We start from the raw sequence: 16,389 nt of genomic DNA, 5'->3' as shown, positions 1-16,389 counted from the left end.
GGAGAATAGCAGCCAGCATTGCTGCGAAAGGTGGATATACACTGTACTAGTGCCGACATTGTGCATGCTCTGTTGCCTGTGTCTATGTGCCTGTGGTTCTGTCAGTGTGATCATGTGATGTATCTGACCCCAGGAATGTGTCAATATAGTTTCCCCTTCCTGGGACAATGAATTTACGGTATTCTTATTTAAATTTCCAGGAGTGTATATCTTCTCTACTTCGACCATCATCAGTTATTTTGCTCCCTAAATAGCAAAACTCCTTAGCTACTTTAAGTACCTCATTTCCTAACCTAATTCCCTCAGCGTCACCCGACTTAATTCGACTACATTCCATTATCCTCGTTTTGCTTTTGTTGATGTTCATCTTACATTCTCGTCTGAAGACACTGTCCACTCCGTTCAACTGCCCTTCCAAGTCCTTTGCTGTCTCTGACAGAATTACAATGTCATCAACGAACCTCAAAGTTTGTATTTCTTCTCCATGGATTTTAATACCTAGTCAGAATTTTTCTTTTGTTTCCTTTACTGCTTGCTCAATATACAGATTGTATAACATCGGGGAAAGGCTACAACCCTGTCTCACTCTCTTCCCAACCACTGCTTCCCTATCATGCCCCTCGACTCTTATAACTGCCGTCTGGTTTCTGTACAAATTGTAAATAGCCTTTCGCTCTGTGTATTTTACCCCTGCCACCTTCAGAATTTGAAAGAGATTATTCCAGTCAACATTGTCAAAAGCTTTCTGTAACAAGGAGACGGTACGACCGTGGGGTCGGGGATTTGTTACAAAATTTGTGTGGTGAAAGAGGTCCCCTAACACCTCACGTGGTTAAAGTATTAGGACACACTACTTGGAAAATCCCGAGAAAAATCCCATCCAAAGTTTCTTATGAGCCTTATGAGTATAAAATGTTAGTCCATTGCTGACCCACCGTCTGGCCTGCATGGTTAGGGCTCAGACTCTTACGCCCGAGGTCTCGGGTTCGATTCCTCCTCTGGCACTTTTTTATCTTCTGTTTCATTTTCTTTTGTTATTCCACCAATTTTTCAGGAAGTTTCCCAAACCTACATGATCTTTAATAAATTAGTTACATTATTGAATAAAAATTTTTCTGTTTGGTCAACAACACAATTCATGGAGGTGGGTGTTCCATTTTTCATTGTAAAGTATATGAGGAAAAGAATTGGCTTTTTAATCAGAATAACAACGTCGAATGGGAAACATTCAATTTTTATACATATAATAATTATAAACAAGAAGCGCAGTGGATATTATTTTTATTATTTTTATTTATTTACTTATTTATTTATATTTTACCTTCTAGGCCAGACCTAAGATACTTTGGATCGATTTTTCTCGGGATTTTCCGAGTAGTGCGTCCTAATATATTAACCACGTGAGGTGTTAGGGGTCTTCTTTCAGCACACAAAATTTCGGACAAATCCCCGACCCCACGGTCGTGCCGTCTCCTTCTAAGTTTACAAGCGTTAGAAACATAGGTTTGCCTTTCCTTAATCCATTTTCTAAGAGAAGTTGTAGGGTATGGCTGCTTATTTCATCGCATCGTTAGCATTGTGTCTCTAAATCTCTAGTTTCGCAATCGAAGTAACCGTAAGTTTTAGACCTGCGTATCTGTAGGACTGGCCGGTTATGAGAACGACACTCCAGGGGTTCTAGTATCGCACGCATGACCTCGTATTTCTGCTCCTGGTGACTACTAAACAAAATTGGCAGGCAGTATAAAATCGATCAGAAGGCAGAAGATAATGCAAAAATAATTTTAAAAGCAGATTTATAGCTCACCCTAACTCCCCAGGTGAAACTGCAGGCGGTCGTGAAGACCCCCTCGCCGATGCTATCGAAGTCAGGCGGCGGGTCGACGATGATTTTCACGCAGCCCGCGATGACGATGGAGATAATCATGATCAGCACCGCGGCCGTGGCCAGCAGCTTGGCGCCCGCGGGCTCGCCGCCCGGCGGCTGCCACATCCCAATTCTGCGCATGATGACGGCGCACGGTCCCAGCAGCGCGTCCACCTCCTCGGTCGTGTCCCACATCTGCTGCCAGGCACAGGCGTAAAAGACAGAAGAGAACTGCCTGTAGACACTGCCGTAGAGGCAGCTAACGTGGTCACGAGACTGACGAGGGGGAACACGGCAAGCGTCATCACTTGATTTCCCAGAAACTGCGCTCAGTGAAAGAGAAATAAAAATAAGTGAACACGTGTCTCGGCTTATCTGTAGTTACCGTACCGTTTCTTAAAAATATACGGTCAAAGTTCTCGAGCTGTTTTGAGGTACTGTATGCCCGCACGACACCATCAGACGAAATGGCGACCCTGAAAGGAACCTCAGCTTCTGCTTTTCCCAGATGAACTGTATTTACCGCGCACCAAAACCAAAGCATTCAGTGAGTCCGTGGGCACATGGTGAAATATTTATTTCACAATGCACCTAAAGATGTATTGGACTTAAGGAACTACCTACAAGAACGTCATTATGAAATTGTATGGAACCCAAAGTACAGGCAATAATTTTCTAATTACTTAGGGAGTGCCCTACGCGAACCTCCCCGCAGCTGGATCATCAACATGTAGGAGAAGGTGCCCACTGACGGACCTGACAGAAACGCGACTGATTATCGATGGGATAATCTCCGAAATACACGATCACAGAGGATCCTTACGCATCGCGTATGAAGCACATTTTTTAATTCCCCATATACATTACCTCGGCGTCGGAATGTCAAAAAATGGTTCAAATGGCTCTGAGCACTATGGGACTCAACTGCTGTGGTTATCAGTCCCCTAGAACTTAGAACTACTTAAACCTAACTAACCTAAGGACATCACACACATCCATGCCCGAGGCAAGATTCGAACCTGCGACCGTAGCAGTCCCACGGTTCCGGTCGGAATGTCCTGAGATTATTCGTTTTGTTTACTTACTGCAAGATGCGTGTATATTTGCACGTACTTTAGTGTGGCATACATAAAATAAAAATAAAAAATAAATAGATAAAAATTCTAAAAATTAAAAATCCTTCCCAGTATTGTTTTCCCTTCACAACTCCTAATACCTTAACGGCGAGAGGGATACTGTGGCCAGGCCGCTGGTTACGAACTCTGCCCCCTGTGCCCTCCCCTCCATCCTCTCTTTATAACACACTCATTAGAAGAAGTTTTGCATCACCTCGGTTCTGGGAGATCCGGAACCTGTACAGAAAATTGGAATGGAGATCAACATAAGCATCATTTCCGCCCTTTTTAATGCTCATGAAAACCACACATTGCATGTTGTACCAAAATATAGCGAGACCTTCAAAGGTGGTGGTCTAGATTGCTGTACACACCAGTACTTCTAATACCCAGTAGCACGTCCTCTTGCATTGATGCATGCCTGTATTCGGTGTGGCGTACTATCCATATGTTATCAAGTTACTGTTGGTCCAGATTGTCCCACTCCTCAACGGCGATTCGGCGTAGATGCCTCTGAGTTGTTGGTGGATCACGTCGTCCATACACAGCCCTTTTCAATCTCTCCCAGGCGTAATCGATAGGGTTCATGTATGGAGAACATGTTCAAATGGCTCTGAGCACTATGGGACTCAACTGCTGAGGTCATTAGTCCCCTAGAACTTAGAACTAGTTAAACCTAACTAACCTAAGGACATCACAAACATCCATGCCCGAGGCAGGATTCGAACCTGCGACCGTAGCGGTCTTGCGGTTCCAGACTGCAGCGCCTTTAACCGCACGGCCACTTCGGCCGGCGGAGAACATGTTGGCCACTCTAGTCGAGCGATGTCGTTAGCCTCAAGGAAGCCATTCACAAGATGTGGACGATGGGAGCGCCAATTGTCGTCCATGAAGACGAATTCCTCGCCAATATACTGTCGATGTGGTTGCACTATCGGTCGGAGGATGGCATTCACGTATCGTACAGCCGTTACAGCGCCTTCCATGACCACCAGCGGCGTACGTCGACTCCACATAATGCCATCCCAAAACAGTGCAGTTGCAGCCCATGTCATTGACAGTTCCTGTCTCTCTGCATATCCTCCATGTCTGAACAGCATCGCTTTGGTTCACTCCGAGACGCCTGGACACTTCCCTTGTTGGGAGCCCTTCCTGGCACAAAGTAACAACGCGGACGCGATAGAACCGCGGCATTGACCATCTGGGCATGGTTGAAGTACAGACGAGTCGTGTGCCTCCTTCCTGGTGGAATGACTGGAACTGATCGGCTGTCGGACGCCCTCCGTCTAATGGGCCACTGTTCATGCATGATTGTTTACATCTTTGGTCGGGTTTAGTGACATCTCTGAACAGTCAAAGAGACTGTGTCGGTGATATAGTATCCACAGTCAACATCTATCTCCAGGAGTTTTGGGAACCGGGTTAATGCAAAACTATTTTTGATGTGTATATAACTAAAAGTCGTCTGGTGGATTACAAAAAAAAAGTCGTCCCGAAACAAAAAAATTATGACGCAGTAGTTAGCGATTAGGCTTATTAATTTTGCACCCGGTTTTCGAAACCCAATTATTGTTTTTATTTATTTTATTTCACTCTACTTTTATTGTTTTCATTTATCTGCCCATACTCGTAGAAGGTTACTACTCGAATGTTTCTTATCAAATTCGGGGATGCCAGGGCATCATGGTGATTGTAAAATCGCAACTGGGTTTCGCCGTAAGTGTCATAAATCTATTATATAATACATGTGTGTATGGTGTGTTAAGCATTTACAATCTTTTTCATTGATATCCCATTCTCATACCAGCACTTATAATAATGCTTATGTTTCATTCATACCGTCATTCTTCATGAAGAAGAGTTGGTGCATTCCCTTGGATCATACCAATCGTAGAAACATTCCAAAGAAAGATATTTAGAAAACCACAAGCAACGCACGAAGGCAGGTTAGCCATAGTGACATTTCTTCGTGCATGTCTCACTCGGGTAAGAAACGTCGTTAACATTTCTTGAAGATCTCGCGCGTTGGGAAAAATTTAGCGACAAGCCATGCACAACAGGTAACTTATTAGAAAGTTGTGGCTTGCAATTGATTAAGAGTCAAGATACACTACAAGAATTTCACCGAAAACATTTTCGAATCATTTCCTCTTTTTTTTACTTCGTTCATACGACATACAGTCAGTAGATGAATAAGTAAAACGTTATGTCCATATACACTATAAAACATTGGTGAAGTAATCTTCTACAGACATGGATAAATGAACGTAAAACAAAAATAAAAGTAATAAGTTGATTTCAGACATGGCACAAAATTAAAAATGCGCCTCTCTAACCACTGATCCATTATTTCGGCTTAGGATATCACTTGCTATAAAGTACCTCCAAAGCACTTGGAAAACTTTGGCTGCAGTTTTTCTTTTTTCTTTTTTTTTTCAGAAACGGTCACTTACGGATAGAGCCGAGACACGTGATGTCTTCCTGTGATCCTCCTTCCACTGGGAGAAGTTTCTGGAAAATCGGGTTTTGGGACTTACCATGATCTCCTCGTGAGTACACAGTCACGATCCAGTTCGAAACAGCGCACATCGTTACACCGCAGTGCAAGCACGGAAAATAATAGTGAGAAATGGCGAACGGCACAGAAAGCTTGCTGTTAGCGTCATTAAAATTACTGGCAGGATAGAACTAAAGTGGTGAAATGTGAAGACAATACCTAGGGAAGCTGATGGTGTGCGAACAACGAGAAGGAATTATGCTGAGCCAAGTATCAAGAAGCGAAGTGCACTTAGTAAATATTCCACTGACGGACAAATATGTTAGCACGCAGCAGTTTCGGCAATGTTATGAGGAATGCAACCCTCAACTTTGCGAAAACTTCACTTTGTCTTTCCACAGAACTGAATTTTAAGGCCTAGGGTGCAATCTCCATCTACATCTATATACGTACACCGCCAGCCACCATGCCAGAGGCTATCTTCTACTACTTTCCTATTGCACTCGAAAATGGAGCCTTACTTTCTCGTATCTTGCGTCTGCGTTCATTACACGAAGCATCACACACATTGGCGGCAGCAGAATATTTGCGCAGTCAGCCGCGAATGCCAGTTGTTTCATTCCGTATTGATAGTTAGTTAGTTACTTTTCACATTCCATGGATCATTCTGCATGATAAATCGTAGTGAGAGGGAGCGAGTCATATCACGTTCACATTAATTTGTAAAGGAGGAGGAGGAGATTAGTGTTTAACGTCCCGTTGACAACGAGGGCATTAGAAACGGAGCGCAAGCTCGGGTGATGGAAGGATGGGGAAGGAAATCGGCCGTGCCCTTTCAAAGGAACCATCCCGGCATTTGCCTGAAGCGATTTAGGGAAATCACGGAAAACCTAAATCAGGATGGCCGGAGACGGGATTGAACCGTCGTCCTCCCGAATGCGAGTCCAGTGTTAATTTGTAAATGTGGCCACATGTTGAACAGTTATAAATTGTAATTTATTCATTTATTTTAAACACAGATGTGAGCACGTAATTCCTACCCACCATTCATTACAGAAATAAAAATCCTTCTACTGAATAGAAGGACTTGTCAAGAAGAAAGTTTTTGAGTTTCTTTTTTTTTTCAAATTTTACTTTGATGTCCGTCAGACATTTTACATTACCTGGTAAATGATCGAAATTTTTAGTTGCAGCATTTTGCATCCCTTTTTGCGCTAAAGGTAAACGTACTGTGGATTAATGAATTTCATTTTTCTTTTTGGATCATTTTGAACTGTAGTAAGTTACTTCCAAAAAACTTCGTGAGGGAATAAATATACTGTAAAAGCGTGGCCAGAGGGCCTGTCTCTTAAACAGATGTCCACAAGACGATCATGGGCTGAGCTCTACGTATTATTCTTACAGCTCGTTTTTGAACTATGCAGACTTTCTTAAAGACGAGTGGACTATTGTTGCATATGACATTGAATGAAAATATGCAAGATATGTCAAAGTACGGATTTATCTCTCCCCAAGTTTTGCAACTTTCTAAGTGCAAATGTGGCTGTGCTAAGTTGTTTTAGAAGTTGTTTCGCAACGTTACGCCTAGGCATTTAATCAACGTGACTGTGTATAGCAGCGTACCACTAATATTATATTTCAACACTATGGGATTGTTTTACCTACACATCTCTAGTAAATAAAATATTTCGCTTAAAACAAGTGGCCATTCCTCACACGGGATAGAAATTTTGCATCCTTCCCACTCACGCAATGACGACACTTTCCCGTGCACTACAGCGTCTTCGGCAAACAGCCGCAGATTAATGCTCTCCCCATCCGTCAGATTATTTGTGAACACAGGGGATATATGACACTTCAATGGGGCACTCCTGACGACATTCTTGTCTTCAAACGACTCACGTATGTGGCAATGTGTTCCGTATGCTCTGACCTTTCTCAAGGGTCTACACTACGGCACTGAGTCAAACGCTATCAGGAAATGTAGGAATATGTGATTTTTTCCAGTTTGCGCATCCTTTATTCGCAGGGTATCGAGCGAAAAAAGGACAGTCTGTGTCCTGCAAGAGCGGTAGTTCCTAAATGCAAGCCGGTTTGTGGACAGCAACATTTCCGTTTCAAGGAAATGCGGTGACTGGTTTCAAAAACGGAACATTATACAACATTTTTACGAAGAAATAAAGCAGAAGTATGAAAATGGTCACTGGTGTATTCAGACGAAGTGTCGATTCATGTGCATTTTACGGTGAATAATTGTTGTCAAACTGTGCGTGGACTATTCACAAACAAACGTGCTGGCCCGTCTTCAACTGTTGTGCAATGCAAGGAATGGTCGTATAGGCATGTAGCTTGTTACCGTAGCAGTGTGCTGATACTGAAGAATACGATATTACTGATAACCTTGCCTGTTTGCGTGGAGAAAACTGTGCGTGCTGCCATCCTGACCAGGTATTCAGTTCGCTATGGCGAACACTGACGTCTCAAAAGTCACAGCACAGCGATATGCACTTACATAGATAATTGTAGTATCGCGTACACGAAGTACGAAAGGGCAGTGCACTGGTGGAGCTGTCATTTGTTCGCAGGCGTTTCATGTGAAGAGGTTGTAAGACTTGCATATTTCTACTATTGACAAACCACAATTTCTGAATGATGTTTATATTTTATTAACAGGATTAAGTAGGAATAATTAATATTTGTCATTGTGGAAATAATTGTGGTAGCAGGGAATGTCTGCACCAAAGTATTGTTGCCGGGAGAGACCGCACATTGACATAATTTTAAAAAGGGCGGGAGATACCGAGTATGGATACATTTCAAGAAAAGAGCGGGAAAGACCGCGCATTGATACATTTTGTAATGGTAGCAGGGATTGTCTGCACCAGAAAGCATTGTTGGCAGGAGAGACCACACTTCAGCGTTCGTAGGAAGTCAGTAGTAAGCGAGATGTGAAGCGAGTCGGTAGCGGGTCTGAAGCGAGAGGTTGAGAGGAGCGGTGTGTGTGCCAGCCACCAGCTATGATTTACAAGAGATTGTAAACGGATGTACAGAGGCATCAGCTAAGTATTATCGTAAGAGAAACTAATATTGCCCGCATCTCGTGGTCGTGCGGTAGCGTTCTCGCTTCCCACGCCCGGGTTCCCGGGTTCGATTCCCGGCGGGGTCGGGGATTTTCTCTGCCTCGTGATGGCTGGGTGTTGTGTGCTGTCCTTAGGTTAGTTAGGTTTAAGTAGTTCTAAGTTCTAGGGGACTGATGACCATAGATGTTAAGTCCCATAGTGCTCAGAGCCATTTGAACTAATATTATTGAATTACTTTTACGAGAAACTCAAGACTACTGAAGGTATGTTTGCGCAATGCTACTTGTAGGATTATTGTAAAAAGTAAGTCCCATTTGAACGTTTGTAAAATCATTTCATTACCAAAAGTAAATATTTGAAGAATCGTTTTCAGAATATAAGTAATTTTTGTCAGCAATATTGCATTACTGGTTATAATCCATATCAAAAACCATCAACGTAAAACTTTGCAAAATTTTATTGTTGTCAAGAAAAAATTTAACTATGAATTACGTAACTTCAGTCAAATTAATTAAAGAATAACGTCAGCTTTGCTATTAAAGAATAACGTCAGCTTTGGTAATAAATACAGCCACTTATTAGACAGGCCACCAGCAGCTAATAGAGTTAAACACGTATGTGTTCAGTGTATTCAGTACAGCGATGACGAGGCATGACAGAATCTCTGACCAGAGGGTTATTTATCGTTGCTAGTCTGCGCTTGACTGCGCGAGAGTTCAGTTGTGAGTTGGACTCGGTCGGAAGTGGTGTGTGTGGAGTCGGCAGTTGCGAGTAGGATGTTGTGTGTAGCGAGTCGCGAGAGGAAGTAGTCAGCCGACTGTAGTAGCGAGTGGACGGTAGTACTGAGCGGGCGTCGGCATGGATCGGCGGCGTGCGCCCTTTACATCTCTGGTCAAGGTTCGGGACGAGGTATATTGTTAAATAAGGTAATGAAGCAGCATTGCGCACATCTGATAATGTAATGTATGTTAATTGTGATTAATTTGTTGAAGAAATGCCCCAATAATAATTTTGTTTTCAAAGCAATCATTTTTAAGAAAAGAATCATTCCAATTGAAACAATATTTCCTATGCTTTTCCTCCCAGAATCAATTTATCAGATTAATTATTGCACAGGGCCTAAGGTCAGCGATGCTGCCCTATTATTGTGGGTTTAATGATTAATCTTCATTTCTCAATTTTTGTGTCGAGTTTACATTTGGGTCTTTATTATTCTATAATTTTTGTGGGGACCAAACATTTGGCTCGTTTTCATTATCATAGGCTTTTCTTTTATTTCTGCTGGGAGGTTACGTTTAGCACGATGTCCATTAACATTTAAATATAATTTTTTTTTTATTTCTGCGGGGAGGTTACAAGAGTATAGTAATACAGAGTACCGGTAGGCATATTCATGTCGCAGTTCGATGTAGCAGTCAGATGGCGATCCAGTAACAGTAAAAAAGATAAGGAACAGTCTTGGGTTATTGCAGGTAACGACTGAGGGCCACGACGACGACACATTCTATGTTTCGTCGAAATAATCAGCAAATCACTGTTAATAAGCAGCATTTAAATTTGTATGCGAAGGTTGCACTTATTATTATTCAGAAAGAGAATTAATTTGAAAGGGAAGATTTCATTTGTTATTATTAAGCAAGAGATAGAAATCCTAGGGGAACGTTTCGTAGGTTATTGTAGAAGGGAAAGTTGCGTAACAAAATAGATATAGAGGAGGCGGGAAGGTTTCAAGGTGACCACCGTCATTATGGCCGCATGACGGGAGTCAACAGACTATGAAGGCGGTATGGTAGTAGGAGCTAGACGCATGGGACATTCCATTCCGAAAGTCGTCAGGGACTTCAATATTCCTAATAATACAGTGTCAGTAGTGGGCCGAGGTATCAAATTTCAAGCATTACCTTTCCCTCATGACGCCGGCCGAAGTGGCCGTGCGGTTAAAAGCGCTGCAGTCTGGAACCGCAAGACCGCTACGGTCGCAGGTTCGAATCCTGCCTCGGGCATGGATGTTTGTGATGTCCTTAGGTTAGTTAGGTTTAACTAGTTCTAAGTTCTATGGGACTAATGACCTCAGCAGTTGAGTCCCATAGTGCTCAGAGCCATTTGAACCTTTCCCTCATGGATAATGCACTAGCCCACGACCTTCTCTTAACGACCGAAAGCAGCGGCGTCTGCGTAGATTTGTCAGTGCTAACAGACAAGCACCACTGCTCAAATAGCCACAGAAATCGAAGTACGACGAACGTATGAGTTAGACCAGTGCGGCGAAATTTGACGTAAATAGGCAATGGCAGCAGACGACCGACGCGAGTCTCTTTGCTAACAGCACGACATCACCTGCAGCGGCTCATCTGACCTCGTGACCGAATCGCCTGGGCCTAGACGACTGGTAAACCATGGTCTGGCTCCATTTCAGTTGGTGAGACCTGATGGTGAGGTCTAGGTAGACTCCACAAGGTCATGGACCCAGGTTGTCAACAAGGCACTGTGAAATGGTGGTGGCTCCATAATCGTGTGGACGGTGTTTCCGTGGAATGAACTTGCTTTCCTGGCCCAACTGAGCTGTTTATCGACTGGAAATATTTATGTTCGGATACCTGGAGACCATTTTCTGCCGTACAGTGTATTCATGTTCCCAAACAACGCTGGAACTTATAGGGTGAAAATGCACTATGCCACCGGGTCACAACTGGTTTGAAGAACATTTTGTGCTATTGGAGCGAATTATTTGTCCAACCAGGTCAACAGATATGACTCCCATCGAACATTTATGAGACATATTCGAGAAGTCAGTTCGTGCACAAAATTCTGCATGGGCAACATTTTCGCAATTATGAACAGCTATGGATGGAGCGTGGTTCACTATTTCTGCAGAGGAGTATAAACGACTTGTTGAGTCCATTCCACGTCGAGCTAGGGAAAAGGAGATTCGATACAATATTAGGATGTATCCCACGACTTTTGTCATCTCAGTGTAACGCGGTAACTGTAGCGTGTCAAGTGGTCATGAGCGTGAAAGAGAGCTTCGGCTGACGCAGGGAGAAAGGCGGAGCCTGGAAACCGTTCCCGCCCCATCCCCGACTTGATAGCCTGGCAGTCCACACATGTGATTTGTGCTTCTGCGAGCCGGCCGCTGGTGGCCGAGCGGTTCTGGCGCTACAGTCTGGAACCGCGCGACCGCTACGGTCGCAGGTTCGAATCCTGCCTCGGGCATGGATGTGTGTGTTGTCCTTAGGTTAGTTAGGTTTAAGTAGTTCTAAGTTGTAGGGGACTTATGACCTCAGCAGTTGAGTCCCATAGTGCTGAGAGCCATTTGAACCATTTTTTTTGTGCTTCTGCGAAAGAAATACTCACACTAGGTCATAGCGTTCGTCGATCCTTTCAGCGGCGTGTGAGCCATATTCAAATGGCCAGGAAAAACTATTCACTCATTTCAAAATACAAGAAGTCAACGAACAACGCATAATACACGGCAAAGAGGAGTACGCAAAGCATTTGGTAGCGGCTTACCCAACCATAGTTCTAAGAACTCTCCACCACAGCTCCCACACTGATGTGTGATCTTCAGCCGAAGACTTGTCTTCCAGCTACTATCTTGCATCATCAACGCTGCGATGCTACATCCATATAGACCAGTTTACTGCAGTCCAGTTGTGGCCCCCGTCTGCCAAATTTCATCCCCTCGCCTCCCTGTATTACCAAGTTGACGATTCCTTAATACCTTAGGATACGTCCTACCTAGAGTTGTAAAACTACCGTAGATTACCGCAGAGCGCCAAAACAAGGGTAGATAACGATAGCTTTCCTAGTAACTATGGTCCGTTAAGGTCGTCCCCACGCTGCCTTTAGGGTTGGGAGTGTTGCGTGCCCATCAGGAGTTATCTCGTAAAGATAGATTTCTTTACGTATGTGATCGCTCTTACTAATTTCCCCAACAAACCGAAGTATTCAACTGTTTAGAAATTGAGTAGGATATATAAAAGACCCAATAGCCTACGGAACATTTTTATTCTACATAGTAGCATTTTTGTCAGTTATAGCAAAATTAAAATCGTCAATATTTAATCCAGGTTTTATTCGAAAATTGTTGATCTGTTTTACTTAGTAAAAATTTTCTAAAGCGAAGATCGCATAAAATTTCCTTATTTACAAATTATTGGTTTCGACAGACTTTGCTGTAGGTCTCCAAATATTTTTGTTTTAAACTTATTCAGTTTGAGCTGGATACGACAATTTGGAGTGAAGTCCAACTGAAAATGAACAAAGTTATGAAGACGTGAAGACGACAGTATAGTCTGTCGAGAAAGGTTGTTTGTAAATGACTAAATTTATATGCTATCTTGGCTTTCCGAAATTTTTACCACAAGCTGTTTTTCTGTCCTTCCTTATTGACAGGTTCATCTTCAGACGGCTCTTCACGTTTAGATATGCATTTGTAGATGTTTACATTGGCTTTCTGCTCTTTATACCACGTTGTGATGAACATTCCTTGGGGTTGTGGTGCCCTACAGCAAAAAACGATCTGAGAAATGGCCTTTGTAATTGTACCTAAGAACTATTGTAATGTAAAGAAAAATGTAAGTGAGAACTCTTTTAGTTTTAGGTTATTTACGTAGAAAATACCAACCAAACACGTAACACACAGTAGCTCAAAAATGCTCTTAAGGGTTCGCACTTTCTTCCACTGCCGCTATCAATAGAATGCTGTGAAAGATTAGAAACCTTTATCTCAACGGAACAAAAGATAACTGGTCTGTAGCTGCACCATATGCATCGAGCTCAGGGACATTGTAGAGAGTAATACACAGTTTTTAGTATAAATAATTATTTGCAATGTTATTTACCAATTTTTCTTATCCCTACTCCACCCTTCTACTATTGAATTCACTGTAGGAAGGAAGGAAGGAAGACTGTGCTTAAACGGCTGCCCGTCAATAATTTTATTAGAGACGTAGCAAAAGCTCGGACTGAGAAATCTGCGCAAGGAAATTGATCATATCCTTTTCAAAAGAACCGCCTCAACATTCGTCTTAATCATTTTAGGGAAACTGCGGAGACATTAACTCCGGGTAACTCGATGGGGCACATAAGTCCGGTCCTGACCTCAATTTTTTCTTCATATGGACTACAGGTTTTTCTTTAATTGCGGTCTATATTTGGGGAAAGGAGAGTACAGCCCTTCCTTGCGATTTACAGTACAGATCTGATAACATATTCTTTCCGTACCAAATTTAGAGGCTGGAAAAATGAAGAAAGTCACTTGGGAATGAATATCATGAACTTGGAGGGGAGGGATATATTTTGGTACGCATTTTTTGGCCACATCAGCAGATAATTTGTTTTTTCTGTTTGCAGTTTGGCCAGCATTAGAACTAACTGTGACGACAGTGAAAATGATACGTAATTTGCAAACATTACATGTTAATATGTACTGTCGGGATTTGTACTAAAATACTCAGGAAACGCCTTTTCTGGCCGATATTTTCCTCCAAACAGCAGTTTCATTTCCAGTGTCCACCAAAGTCTATTGAAACTAAGCAGTCCCTTTCTAAAAATCTTTGCCGGTCACGATCATCTGGACTCGTGGCAGCTATTTTTGTGAAGAATAAACACTCCTTACTTTTTCCAAGACGATTCCTATGTTGTGAGGAAGAATACACTGTTACATTAAAAAAGGAAGAAATTGTTTCTATAAAACCTAAATAGAAAAAAAATTAAAATTGGTAACTGATACGGTGAAGTATTCATTCTCTTGTCTGATATCCCTGACATAAATCTTCTTCATATATGTTGACCAATTTATGAAGCACTGAGGGTAATATCGTAATGTGTACACCGCGTATGCAAACCTTACGTAACTATTTCGCTTTCATCTTACATTCTGTGGTTTATTCCTGCTTTTACAATAAAAGAACAAGCTACGTATTGCATTACGTTATTTCTCTAGCAGCACAGCTATGTGATTTTATCGTTAGAAACGCCAGACTAAGTATAATAACACAAACTGAAGCGACTGGCTGCCAGAGCATAAATAGAGCATACGGTGCATGTAACAGTGTTCCAAATTGAAAGCGATTGACAATGGAGTGCCCTGTAACATTTAAACAGATTTGTTGAACTACTTTTCTACCGTCTAGTTTCTCAGCAAATAGGTGAAACTCTTCGAGCGTTAAACATTAACCAAAAATACGGTATGTTTCCTGCCTGCTAGGCAGACTTTAGTTGTGCGCAGTCTATCAAAATTAGGTTGAAATATGTTTCGGCCGTTACGTATGTCACTCGTTAATCAAGGTTTTAATTATTAAATAATACTAGTATGTATTATGGTAGTTTACAAAAGAGTCATATCTTATTTTGTTATATGTTTGAATTAATTGTACTTTGTAAGGCTTTGGATAAGGTTTATTTGACAAATTACTTACTATTCACAGTTGTATGCAATGGACATTCCGCTTATTACTTTCGTGTTCTATGGCGTTAAAGGCTCCAGACCAGCAAAATAAAATAATAGTAATAATTTTGCAAAGACGAACATTGCTTTTTAAAAAAATTGACATATTAAAGCAGATTATGTTGCCATTTAATTCTGATAGCTATAGTCATATATTACGTCAAGAACGCGACTTTAACGTAATTGCTTTTTTAAAAAATTACATATTACCGAACACACTATGTTGCCATTTAATGCCGATATAGTCAGCTATTGCGTCAATATCTGTCCATGACGTAATAACACTGAGTCACGATGTCAATTTTTCTTTTTCAAACGGCAAAATCCAATCCACAAAGAGCTAGTGGTTACAACTGACAAAGTCACGATCTTCATTTGAATAAACGAAAAAGTAAAAGTGGTAAGTGCAATATCAATTACGAACAACTGTGAATAGTAACTGATCTGTCAAATAAACTTAATCAAAGCTTTATTAAGTACAGTTAATTCAAACATAAAAAAATAACATAAAAGTCTTTTGTTATACATCACAATAGATGTGAAAGTGCATAAAAAGTGGAAGAATAATTGTGGTAAATCGTCATAAAATAGATGGAGGAGTGCAGTATAACATTCTTGCAATAAACAGAAACCAATATTCGATACAACGGACTTAAATATTAATTAATAAATTAGTGTAATAGTACATTTGCAGTTTTTCTTTTTTTCCTATCGATGGTATTTGCCGTCATACCTTTTCGTCTGTGTGCACGTGAGTTGTCATCGCCTGTGCTGCTCCAGAGCAAGTGGAGCCACGTATAAAAGTCGCAGTTAAATGGCAAGGCTTGTGTCGTGACGCGGCGCGTAACTGTTTGCGTCTAAGCGTCGTGGTGGGTCGCTGGCCAGTAAGTACCGGCCTTGATGTTCCTACCCTGCAGGGTTCTCCAATCACGTAGAGGCCCACAGAGGGAAGAACTTGTTAAGTGCCGTGTATTGCTGACTGCTAACTACTGGACAGTTCGAGCAAGCGGAGTTCGGACGTTAATTGGCGTTTGCCACAGACTACTGTGTTGTCTCTGGGTCAGGTTTTTGTCCCTCAGGTCATTCATTACTGGAGCGCATAAATTTATGAGATGTTCCCTAGAAGTTGAGTAATGTCGTGTGACAGTCAGGAGTATTTTGTGGCCCTGCTGCTCCGCTCTTTTCGAGACTTGAATTCAGAACCCCTAATCTCGGATGATTATAATTTTTACTGACAGACGTACTGGAGCAATTCGCTTACCTCTCCTCTCTTCAGATTCTTCCGGTGGCTGTCACGCATGATATATTGTTTATGCATGAGGGAATTTACGTGTGCTCTACGGAAATTTCCAGAACGAGCTCATTCCTTAGCAGTGCCC

The 16,389-nt window shown here is 42.0% G+C and overlaps 1 protein-coding gene across 1 annotated transcript in view; it reads right to left on the bottom strand.

Moving 5' to 3' along the window:
* LOC126195367 (odorant receptor 4-like) overlaps positions 1–15,868 on the bottom strand; it is a 106,100-nt gene extending 90,232 nt beyond the window's left edge. The window contains exons 1-2 of the mRNA XM_049933943.1: positions 15,744–15,868; positions 1,808–2,062 (exon numbers count right to left, since the gene is read on the bottom strand). Of these exons, the coding sequence (XP_049789900.1) occupies positions 1,808–2,062; positions 15,744–15,773 (285 nt within the window). The 5' untranslated portion in view covers positions 15,774–15,868. The remainder of the gene's footprint in view (positions 1–1,807; positions 2,063–15,743) is intronic.
* Between the last annotated feature and the right edge of the window lie 521 nt (positions 15,869–16,389).

Source organism: Schistocerca nitens, chromosome 7 (genome assembly GCF_023898315.1).
Source record: "Schistocerca nitens isolate TAMUIC-IGC-003100 chromosome 7, iqSchNite1.1, whole genome shotgun sequence".
Lineage (NCBI taxonomy): Eukaryota > Metazoa > Arthropoda > Insecta > Orthoptera > Acrididae > Schistocerca > Schistocerca nitens.
The sequence above is the reverse complement of the archived record's forward strand: the minus strand, read 5'-3'. Positions and strand labels throughout refer to the sequence as shown.